The 12,575-nt window shown below is 31.4% G+C and overlaps 1 protein-coding gene across 1 annotated transcript; it reads left to right on the top strand.

The window, feature by feature from the left end:
- Positions 1-4,411: 4,411 nt before the first annotated feature.
- Positions 4,412-12,127, top strand: LOC145630063 (pectin acetylesterase 9-like). The gene is made up of 11 exons (XM_081682297.1): positions 4,412-4,727; positions 4,852-4,934; positions 6,992-7,121; positions 10,183-10,262; positions 10,388-10,474; positions 10,577-10,701; positions 10,786-10,903; positions 11,000-11,077; positions 11,165-11,270; positions 11,353-11,501; positions 11,785-12,127. The coding sequence occupies exons 1-11, from the start codon at positions 4,589-4,591 to the stop codon at positions 11,890-11,892; spliced, it is 1,203 nt and encodes a 400-aa protein (XP_081538423.1). The 5' UTR covers positions 4,412-4,588; the 3' UTR covers positions 11,893-12,127.
- Positions 12,128-12,575: the final 448 nt, after the last annotated feature.

Raw genomic sequence — 12,575 nt, 5'->3', positions numbered from 1 at the left:
AAAAAGAGAGAAAACAAATTAGAGCTTATACCAAATTAAATAGAGAAAAACAAATGGATTAATAAGTGTTAAATATTTCATATTAATAAGGGTCCATATTAAGCTCAAAATTTAGGAAATCAATCGACTATTAAGGGAGGTAGGTCAGCCACTTATCTTGTGGGAACTGAGAAATTCGCAAATTCCTTAAGTGCTTCTTACATAATTACATTTAACTTCCCATGTACAACTTCAGGCTTTTCCCACATCAACCAAATAACTGCTACAACGACAACATACTACTGCTCAAAAGATCCTGATGGATTTGTTACCATTCATCTTAAGAATAGGAACTGAAGGCTAATATCAAGTTAATCAATTTTCAAGAGAGGTGATACAGTTTTGTATAAATTTGAGAACAAAAGATGAAAGGGAATTTTAATTTAGCTTTAGACGAAACAGAATTTTAGAAAAACAGGTAAAGTTGAGAACAATCCCAAACAAAACTGATTTAATTAAAATTCACACACAACTTCAATTCCCAAAAATATTAAAGCTTATACCAAATATTAGAATAATTGGCCAAAGAGCTTTACCTCAAGCTACCACCTTCAATTTGCATCAAGCTCTCTACAAAAGCCTACAACAATTTCCCAATTTTGTTAATTGGGGTTTCAATATAGATTCTACGATAATAAGAAAAATTAATTTAATTAATAAAAATTAAAATAAAAATAAAAATTATTATAATCACTCACCAAATGTGAATGTGAATCTGCATTTGAACTTAATGATGGAGGTTCTATGTTATATATAGAGTTAATATTGCATTGAGAGATGAGTGAATAAATACCCTAAAATTATTTTCATTATTATAATTATAATAATTATAATTATGGGCGAAATTTGTAACCGAAAACATGATTTAAGGAATTTAATTTGTGGGAATTGAAGAGGGGAGATGAAGAGGAAGAGTTGTGGGTATAGATTTGCTGATGAACATTGATGAGCAGCTAGGGGATTATGAAGAGGAAGAGAGGAGAAAGAAAAAAAGAAAAAAAGAAAAAAACAAAAAAAGACAGAGAGAGAGGAGATCACGTCAAAAAAAAATTGGAAAACAAAAGGAGTAGATCCATTTTGGGAATCCTGGGTTTGGCTTGGTGTGACGTGTCTCTCACGTCCTACAGTGATAAACTTTTTGTGTATTACAGTAAATCCGTAATAGACTTGATCCTTCTATTTTTCCTCCAAATAACATAAACGAATACGGAGTATATAAATTGCAAAAATTGGTTATACGTAAATTTATTTAACATATGTGCTTTATTGAATTTTGCTAATCTATACTTAGTATTTAAAAATTTATTATTAAAAAGGTAATAAAGGTAGAAGATGATTATGTGCCTCATACCAAAATAAAAATAAAAAAAAAATTACAAAAAAAAAAGGAAAATGATTATGTCCTCTAAATTGAACAGGTGGAAGGTAATATTTTTATTATACCTACAATTTTTGTTATAATTATCCGATCAATATTTTTTTAATAATATTATGTGATATTTCAATTATTTTAATATTATGTAATATTATCTATTATGTGCTTTATTGAATTTTGCTAATCTATACTTAGTATTTAAAAATTTATTATTAAAATTAAAAAGGTAATAAAGGTAGAAGATGATTATGTGTCTCATACCAAAATAAAAATAAAAAAAAAAAATTACAAAAAAAAAAAAGGAAAATGATTATGTATATATGAATTGTAAAGAGAATATTGAACATGTGGCACATTTGATTAGAATAGTGTACACTTGGCATAATATTGAATTGGAGAAGTGAACATAGGATGAAGACATGTGTGTATCATGGTTAGAGTTTTTAAATACTAAGTATAGATTTACAAGTTACGATTTGCATTTACTCAATTTGCTTTGGCTCACTAAATGTAAAATTGTCATTATTGACCTTGACTCTAACCTAACTTGTCCAACGACTAGATTTTACGTGTTATTTGCGAACATGACTATATCATTAAGGGGTGATTGGAAAATTTGGGAAGAGGGCGGGGAGGGATTTGAATATTACAATCCAAAGCTTCTATAATGCCATTTTTAATTTGGTGGAAAGATTTTAGTATTATTTCCAAAATATTCCATTAATCACTGAGCTTTACAATATCCTCATTATTTCTCCATTCATTTTCCCTTCAAACAAGAACATTCAGGTTTATAAGTCTGATAGTAAAAAAATGTTATAAATCAAGGGGCGGTAAGGTCATTCAATAAATGAGAGATAGCATAGCTTTGTCATTACCTGATAAATGAGATAACTTTGTCATTTCATCATTTTTTACTCAGTAAATTTTATTTATTTTTTTTTAAAAAATACCGTGAATACCTGATTAGTTGATTGTAAGCCCTTTTATAAATTTTGTTAAATTTCCTATTGAACATGACAACAAAAGAATTATACAAAGTAATCAATTACCCAATTTAAACCACACATCTTATACATGATTTCAACTTGAAAAATATATGGCCCTGTTTGGTGGAAAGCTAAAAACTGAAGCTGATTGAGTTAGCTGATTTTGACTAGTTGATTTTATTAACTGATTTGACTAACAAGTGTTTGGTAAATTGCTGATTACTTAAAGGTGTTTAAGTATGCAAAATGACCAATAAGAACATTGACATATTGAACTTTGAAGGATTAGTTATTTCATAAAAGAAAAATTACATTATAAACTTTGTAATGTTACAATCATTTTTATGATATTGAAAAATTTTATGTTTATTAAATTAAACTTGTTTCTTTCTTGTCCAAAAATAAAATAAAAATTAAACCTGTTTCTTCAAAAAAAAAAAAAAAATATCTAACATAAAAAATCAGATTATTAAAAAAAAAAAGAACATGAATGATAATAATAATAATAAAAAAAATCAGATTTATCTGGTTAGAGTTAAAGATTTCGAAAATTTTGGAGGAGATAAGAATTACTAAAAGTTAGATTAAAACAGATTTTTTTTTTAACCACATGACCAATAATTAAATATACTAAAAAAAAACAATAGACAGAACAAAGAAAAATAAAAGGAAAAGATTGTTTCAAGAAAAAAAAAATAAGGAAAAGAAATTGAGAAAATGAACAGAATTAGATCTACAATGGAGTATGTGGAGTGGAGGTGGGAAGAAGTGAGAAATGAATTGCAGTTGCAGGGTTGTATGTCATAGGACTTAATCAAAACAAGAGGGCAAATTCGTAATTTAAACTCACTTAAGCAAATAAGCTCTTTGGAAACGTTGCTCATACCAACGTTTTGTAAAAAAACCTTATTGAGGTAAATAAGCTTTTCTAATAAATTTGTTACCAAACACTAGTATTAGCTAAAATTGATCAAATAAGCTAATTTTCCCTCAATAAGCTGTTTACCAAACATGATCATACCTAAACTCAATGTGACTATATTATGACTAAGTTTTTCAAAAATATACTACCTCTGGTTCTTATAATACCCCTTTGTTGCGAGTAATAAGAAACGGAGGTAGTAAAATGAACAATCATCAATAAAACATGAATAACCTCACTAGAATGACTTGCTATATGTCTTGTTCAATCTGTTAGCCATAGTCATGCGTCAAAATCTCTAGTACCCATAATTTGTGCTAAAGTCTAGCGTACTAGATTCTAAGATTCTACCCAGCCATATCTTGGGCTAGAAATATTGAAGCACTCTTTAACTAATCTAAATCAGAATATTTGTCAAAGTGTACAAGTTCAAAGGTAAGCGACAGTCACGGGACCAACTTAGGCAGACCTCCATTCTCCAACCAAACCTCCCTATATTTTCTTTTAGTTTGTTGAGCTTGAAATTCAATCAAACTCCCCATACTCAATTACTTCTACCAAACACCACCTTCACCATTTTGTTTTATTTTACTAGACTAGAATTTACCTGTGTTAATGCACGGGATGACGATATTGAGACTATTGACGGCCTATCAATGTACAACCCTTTTTTTTTTTTTTTTTTTTTTTTTTGACGACTAATAATGTACACCTATAACAAATTAATTAATACTACCTCCGTTTCATATTATTTGCAACTTTACAATATTGTACGAAATAATGGAGGTAGTAGATCATTAATAAATTCTTTTAATATTATAGAAAGAAAAATATGTTGAGATTAGTAACTTAAATACTCAAAGATGTTTGATAAATTTCAATTAAAGAAAAAAAAAAGTGACTCAAAACAAGAGTAGAGACGACACAAAATGTAAAAAAGTGAAAAGTTAGAGGCTCGATCCCTGACCATCAATCATTTTCACAACAAACGAAATTGGGCCCCATCTTTTTCTTTATCTCTTTCTTCACTCTCCCTATATAAACCAGCACACCTCCATTTCCCCTCCATCTTTCCTTTCCCTCCTCTACAACACTCTAGCTTATCCTCCTATATTGGAGGCCGAGGAGGTGGTATTTCAAACTCGTTCATTACTTTGGCGGAACTTGATTTTATTACGCCCCGGCCCTGTCTTAGCCGGGGCTTTCTATCTAGATTCTCATAACACATACATTGTAAATTTGTTTATAACGTCGTTACGAATAATGATGGCGTTACGGTTAGTTGTAGCTGTATTGTTGCTGATAACATGCGTACCGTGGTGTGTTAACTCGCAATTACCACATCGACCAGTGGTGGGAATGACAATGGTGAAAAATTCTACTGCTACAGCTCTTGGAGCATGTAAGTCGTTATTGTCAAACAATATTTGAAATTACATTTTTACCCTTATTGATTATTAATTTTCATTAATTATTAAGTTTATATAAGTTAATTAAAATGGTGTGATTTAATTATGTGGTTGAAGATTGCTTGGATGGGAGTTTACCCGGATATCATTTTAGCAAAGGATTCGGTTCTGGCGCACGCAACTGGCTTTTGCAATTTGAGGTAATTCATATTAATTCTACTACAAAGTCTATAATAATGGTGGAAATTTCCATTAACTTCATTTTAGAGATTTTAGCAATACATAGGATAATATAAATAATTAGCAAACCATAATAATTATTGTATTCATATACATTTATTGAAAAGTGATTTTACTAATACGGCATTATGCATTATGCCTAACAATTAACCTTTAAGTCGAACTAGTCAAAAGTAAATTTTCTATATATACACGTACTCCATATTAGTTTTAAAAAATTGAACACTAAAACTCGCGATTACGAAAAGTTAATTATTTGAAAATTCATTTGGTATTGTAATATTGTATAGGTTGATCCAATAAACTAACACTAGAATGTAGAGATTCTTTGCTTTCTTTTATGTCAAAGTCATTTCTTTGGGTATTGTTGCAACTTTATTGCAGTTTTTTGGGGCAATCTGAAACGCCCTCAAAAGAATTAATTCTCCTGGCTTTTATGTGAAAACAAAGCTAAATAAAATGTAAAACAAATGTCAAAAAAGAACATTGAGTAGTTAAACCAGTCGTTGCACGCCCACTTGCTTTGTTTCTATCATTTCCGAAGGTCACGGCTTTAGAATTGCTAATAAAGTTTGCTAACAGAATTTGCACATTTTGAGCTTCTAACTATAGTCCTATACTCCTATATAATATGCTCCAAACACGGAGTATTATTAACTTCTAGGGAATTTTACTTGCAATGTTAAAAAGGTGGTCATGTTCGTGTATTCGCCTTGGCACAAGGCAATGTCATCCTAATTAGAGGATATTGCGTATCTTACTCTATCATATCAAAGTTTGTATTATTTGGTATATGTTAATGAAAACAACAACTCTATTGTTATCATACTTTCACGGCTAATCCACTAAGTTAGAATTATTTATGAGATTGTCACAAATCAATAAAGTCGATCAGAAAATAATTTAATTTGTAGTAGTAACGTCTAAACTTAAACAACTTAGTAATTCATTGTATGATATGGAGAATTCTCCTTCTAGTTGGACTCACTCACACTCAAGAGTCAATGTTCAGTAGACCTTAGATGGACCTACTTGCACGTTAAGGCCAGTTGGCCATGCATGCCCCACCCGTTGAAGAAGAGCAATGCTTAGACACTTTCACAATACCACAAAAGATATATACGATAGATCAACTAATGTAATTTGGATAAGATTTATGAATAATGCAAAATATTATCTAAACAAGAAGTCTTGATTATTGGTACGATCCAGTAAGTCATTAACATATAATTAATCTTATTTTGTTAGATATTAATCATATAATTGTATAATTTGTATTATCTAGTGAATGAATAAGATTGTACTTCATTCACTAGATAATACAAATTATACAAATTATATGTTATAATTTGCGTGTATTAATTGCACTACATATCGAATATTGTGGACCCGCCGCCATTGATCCAAAGTTATGGCTGCTGATGGAATAATTGCATTCCTATGTGGTCAATTGGTAATAAAGGACTAGTCGATTTAATTTTCAAGTTGAAAAATGAGGTTGTCTACGTCTAATGGTCAATAAAAGTAAGTGTAACTAATCAAAATGCACCAATCAAGATCAATAAAGATTATAATATAATAACTATTGGTGAACAAATTCACTTTCAATTGTAATGATATGGAATTAACTAGAGGTTATATTTTAGGTTAGAGAATATATAATTTCAATAATAATTGAATTCACTACATGAAAGACATACAAAGTTACATCAATGATATAAGGTATAAGGTATTGATGCTATTCTGTACGTTGTTAAGATCTCATATAGTGATATAGTCGATTTAGTTCTTTATGTCCTTGCCTGTAAATAGACCTTCATGAATTATGACTTTTAATTAATTGAATTGATTATTAATCGTGTGATACGTTGTGTCATACGAGTATTGTTGTGTGACAAGCTCGATAAATGATAAGAAACCAATGAGCCATGCATAACTTTGTACGTACATGTGATGATGCTAGCTTTGAAAATAATAAAGATGACTAGCTAAATACATATGATGATGGTTTTGGTAGGGTGGTGGGTGGTGCAATGATGTTGAATCATGCATGGAGAGGGCTAAAACTCGTCGTGGATCCACACACTACATGACTAAGGTGGAAGCCTTTTCTGGGATCCTAAGCAACAATGAATCCCTCAACCCAGGTAGATTCCTATTTCTTTTTTTTTTTTTTTAAATTACTTTCTTGGTTTTTAAGATATGCTAATTTTCTGTTAGGCACTTCCGGTTAATATTTCTCTCATGGGTCAGCTTTAATTATGATGATCTCATTAGTACTACCAAACTTGTTCATGAAATCATGATGAAATATTGAAATTTAACAAATTGATGCTAGCATGGGATGATGATCTTCATTGAGGTATATAGGGGTTTAAATATATATGAAACAAAAAGAATGTTGCCTAAACTATGAATATATTCACATAGGTTATTAAGTTACTTAAGCTATACTTTTTAACTAGAGATTTATGGTTTAAACCTTGGCTTTCTTTACTTTTTGGTCCAAGATCCGCCACTGAATACTGGTAATATTTTATTTTTCATTCTACAACAAACCATAGAAAAACAATCTCTTAGGCCCTGGCATTAATTAATGAAGTACAAAATTTTTAGAGGGGCTACAGGCTATATTGGGATATTTTTGACACGGCTGGCCTAGCTCAACACAAGCACACAACCTAGCTTGGACTAGTTGGTGCATTATCTAGTAGTCCACCTAGGCGGGTCATGATGGATCAAACTCCTAGCCCTCCATAACGATCTAAGCATTAATTAACCGGGTCACTAAGCCTAACTAGCGTGGTCCATCCAAGCAAACCCGACTTACCCCTTTGGCCATCTCTATTCATACTCTATGAATCTTTAGAAGGAAGCTAGGAAGCTAGCTAGGAAAGAAACTAGATCGAGTAAGAAGTACTCGTACTTGTGCAAGCAAACAATACACGAGAGGACAAAGTGGGATGGCCAAGTTGATACAAACTAACTAGACAGGACAGACTGGAAATTTGTCTAATTATAACAAACAACATGTGCAAAAGGTGACATTAATCACTGTTATAGTACATGATTTAACTAAATTACTTTGATTGCTTTAAGATGTTCTTGATATTGACTCTGCTGCTACTATAGCATTGGCCATGATTTATGTCCAAAATCTTATTATGACTTGTATGTCAATTTAGGCCAGAAATTCAGTGTAACTTTGTGTGTGTTATAGTTTGTGCCATGTCTATGTTCTGCTCACCACGTTATATCATTTGTCCCTTTGCTAATTTTAGCCTTTTCTATAATAATAATAATAAGTTCAGAAATCAGAACATGAGTTAGATTTGTATAGTACGGAGTATTTAAAAATGAATAATCATCCCTCCCTTCTTAATAGTTGTTTATATGTTTACCTAACATGTGGACAAGTTTATTTTAAGATGTTATTAATAGGCCACTTACTAAATTAAGTTGAAATTTAATTTTACCAAACTTGCATGACCACTGAAGTGTGTAGCTGTATTTACTAATATCGATTCATAACAAGCTACCATGTTTGAATCTTTTTATGGAAGAAAATAAAACAAAAATTGTTGTATCGATTGATAAGTTGAGTCATTAAACCTACATATATTGTAACTCACCATTGGAGATGATTGTAGCTGGAATATGGTGTAGGACATGTTGATGTTGCAATCAAGTCAAGTTACAAGTTGTCTTGCGCGATTATTATAGGAGATTCACTTAGAAATTCAGAACAATTGTAACTGATATTTGTATATTTTAAACTTAGATCTAGTTTAGATTGCCTTTAGCTAGGCTATCAAGTACAGGAATCAAAACTGTGGCTTTTTAAACAAAAATAAAGAATTCCATTCTTAAAATAGGACGAGTATTAATTTCCTTAAAGTTACACCCCAAACGAGCTATATTACGAGTGGTATAGGTTTGGAATCATTCAAACTTACGACAACCTCATCAGAACAAGTTAGAACGGAATAGACAAATACAAAGCCTTCAAATGTTTGTTTAAAGAAGAAAGCAGTAATAAAAACAGAAACTCTTCCAAAATGGGGTCAGTGAGGATAATAGTTAATAAGGTCCAAATTTGAATGAATCAAACTGTAAATACAAAATTTCATAAAGATCATGTTTCTTTTATAAAAATCAATGGTTCAGAGTTCAGACACAAACATATCTTGGTTACCCCCTTCTTATTACATTATTGACTTTTACTTGCAAGTTATTTTGATATCTTTGGACCTACTAGTACATCATTTTCCACCTCTCTTTGTTTTAGTAGTTAAAATGTCACCCAACTTGAATTCCCTTACACTAAAGTTATTCGTTATCTACATAATTGGACTCTCTATTTTAACACTTTACAGCTTGTTTTAAAATGACTTTTTCCACATTTAAAATTTGTGTTTTGGTGTATCCACATTTCCATATTCTAGTGATTAAACACTTACATATACCATTGAAAAAGTACAAACCCAAGCCATGTATATTATACACACATTTCTCTCCAAATTTCCCCAATTATGCAAGGAAAACATCATATTTCGAATTTACACCTACATATGCCTGATACTATAAAAGACGCCTTTGTATTTATGTATGATTAAAATTACTTCGTAGTATTTTAAAAAGAAAAATAATCACCGGCCAAGCTAGAAGAGTCAGTTTAGTTCATGAGTGTCTAGTAGATAAATTTGTATGGTTGTTTTGAGAATCTTTAGGATGAAGTATCAGACAATGGGACCTTTTCTTTTATACTAAACTTGTTTGTTCTGTCTTATGTACGCAAATTGCAAGTATTAAATTATCCTTATATCGTAATAACTTAAAAAAAAAAAAAAAACTTATCTTAACAAGATTTACTGATCTAGTTTTGTATGCCTTCCTCAGCTCTGAAGTTGCTATAATATATCAAAAAAAAATAATAATTTCGTCATAATAGCTATGTGTTCTCTGCAAAATGCCTGCTGAAAATCTTTTGTTCGAATCAAATCATATTCGTGCAATATGATCATAGTCCATTTTCAATGTTTTACGTGTATATAGGCTAGGTCCTGGTTTAGACATGTTCTATGTGACTATGTGAAAAAATGACCTGAAGCATAGGATGTGAAAGTGATTTAATCTTAAAGATTCTTTGTTTAATTTCGAGCTATTTATAGATTCAAAGTTTGCTTCATATAACATTATTGACAACAGACTTCTACAATTGGAACCGCGTCAAGCTAAGATATTGTGATGGAGCTTCCTTTGCTGGCGATTCCAAGTTTGACAATGGGGTATACATACTTCACTTAATGGCTTGGTCTGATCTGTTTTTAGGACCAGTCTTGTGTGGGTTTCAGAATTACAGTAAACAATTATCTGTTCTATTTCTCTAATTGTGTATGTTAACATTGGACAGACCTCAGTGCTTTACTTTAGAGGGCAAAAAATATGGCAGGCAATGATTCTTGATCTTCTTCCCAAAGGGTTGGCACATGCAGAGAAGGTAGTTTTCTACGATAATATCATGAAATCAAATTGTAAAAAGCTTCTTAATGCCTTTGCAAAAATCATAGGCATATATATGACATCTGTTCGTACTCTGCAGGCTTTGCTTTCTGGTTGCTCTGCAGGCGGGTTAGCAGTGTTCCTGCACTGTGACAACTTATCCAGGTTTCTACCAAGAAATACTACTGTCAAATGTCTGAGTGATGCCGGTTTCTTCTTGGACATGTAAGTCCTCTCTTTTAATTTGCTCGTGTCCTACAAAGTTTCGCTTATGGTTTTCCAAATTTTGACCTGTCATTGTTCTTGCAGAAAAGATGTAGCCATGCATGAAACAATTAGGTCCTTATACCATGGTGTTGTTACACTGCAAGGAGTAGAACAGAATCTCGACAAAAATTGCACCAGTTCTCTAGTCGATCCTAAGCTAGTATGATTATGCAAACTGCTTATATATTCACCTGATAATTTGCTTTTGAGCACATTATAAGGCTCTGGACTGACATGTTTCTCTATTTTGTTTCAGTGCTTCTTTCCACAACATGTCCTAAGTTACATTAAAACTCCCATTTTTATCTTAAACACTGCATATGATATGTGGCAGGTATTTGTTATTTTCTACTTCTTTTAGCTCCTGCATTTCTTAGATTTATTAAACTCAGGTACTAATGACTCTAATCTACTTTGGCAGTTCCATAATATCTTGGTACCATCTTCGGCTGATCAGAGAAAAGAGTGGAAGTATTGCAAGTATAATGTATCAACTTGTACTGACAGTCAAATTCAGAAACTACAAGGTATAAATCAAAGTGCTATCTTTAGGCTATGATGCAAAAACCATCTAAATCATGGACTTAAAATTCGAAACCTGTGTTTCAGATTTTCGACAGGAAATGCTCGAGGCTTCATACTCTTTCTATACACATTCAACTAGTGGAGGAATGTTTATCAATTCATGCTTTGCACATTGCCAAAGTGAACAACAGGAAACTTGGTTCGCTGCTGACTCCCCTAGATTGCATAAGAAGGTACTTGTACAATCTTTTCTTCATAATTTATTTTTAACATATGAATTCTGATTGTTAGTACATTGTTTAACTACAGAGAAAATGTTATTAGTTGAGATTGTGGATCATGCTACATGTATATACTCCCCTTTTGTCATAGAGTATTTAAGGATCATGCATTCACGCTATATATACTAACATTGCTGCTTATTAAAGTATCATTTTGCGTGTTTTAGTTTGTATATATTTCACTCCTTGAAGCTCAACTAGCCCAACTATTAATAGTACTTTGTATATCCTGCAGACCATTGCAGAGGCTGTTGGCGATTGGTATTTTGAACGAAACGAGACAAAGCTGATCGATTGTCCATATCCTTGTGATTCTTCCTGTCATAATATTATACCTGCATAGACTAATATACTCTGGGATTCATCATAGGACTTGGAAAATTTATATAGCTGAAGATTACATAGCCCGATTCAATATACAAAAGTTTGATTTATTTTTCTGATACAGAATAGATGAAGTAATTCTTTGGTGTACACATTCCTGTAAGATAAATTAACTTGTACCTATTTCTTAAGATATTCAATCACAATTCTTCTAGTTCATTCTTATACTTCAATGTTATTATACCTGTTTATCAGATCTATCTGTTTCGCAACTAAAGACTTCTTCGTAAAGATCTATTTGTATTTTGTACCCATAACACTAGTGAATTGCGTTGGATTCTTTTGTGTACCGATTTGAACGAATTGAATATAAATGGCATGGCATGTATACTAAACATATAGTGTTACAAGTTCCAACTCCTAAGTTGAGCAAAGTACTAGTGAAGGCTTCAAATAATGCAAGAAATGCATTTATTTATCTGATGTTATTAAGGATGCTCTTTGATAGATTCTGTTCCACAAGCAATATACACGGTTATCTTGCATTCATTAGTCTATCTTTTGATTTTACTTTGATTAATTCTGGCAGAATATATTCTTTTATTCTGTTTGTATAGTAATTTCTGCCTAGAATATTTTGCTTTCGTTGTTATTCACATGTACATTGCTTTCGTTGTTTTCTCATGTACAGATGTTGTACGA

This window comes from Chenopodium album, chromosome 5 (assembly GCF_948465745.1).
Source record: "Chenopodium album chromosome 5, dcCheAlbu1.1, whole genome shotgun sequence".
NCBI lineage: Eukaryota > Viridiplantae > Streptophyta > Magnoliopsida > Caryophyllales > Amaranthaceae > Chenopodium > Chenopodium album.
This window is presented reverse-complemented; position numbering and strand designations above follow the sequence as displayed.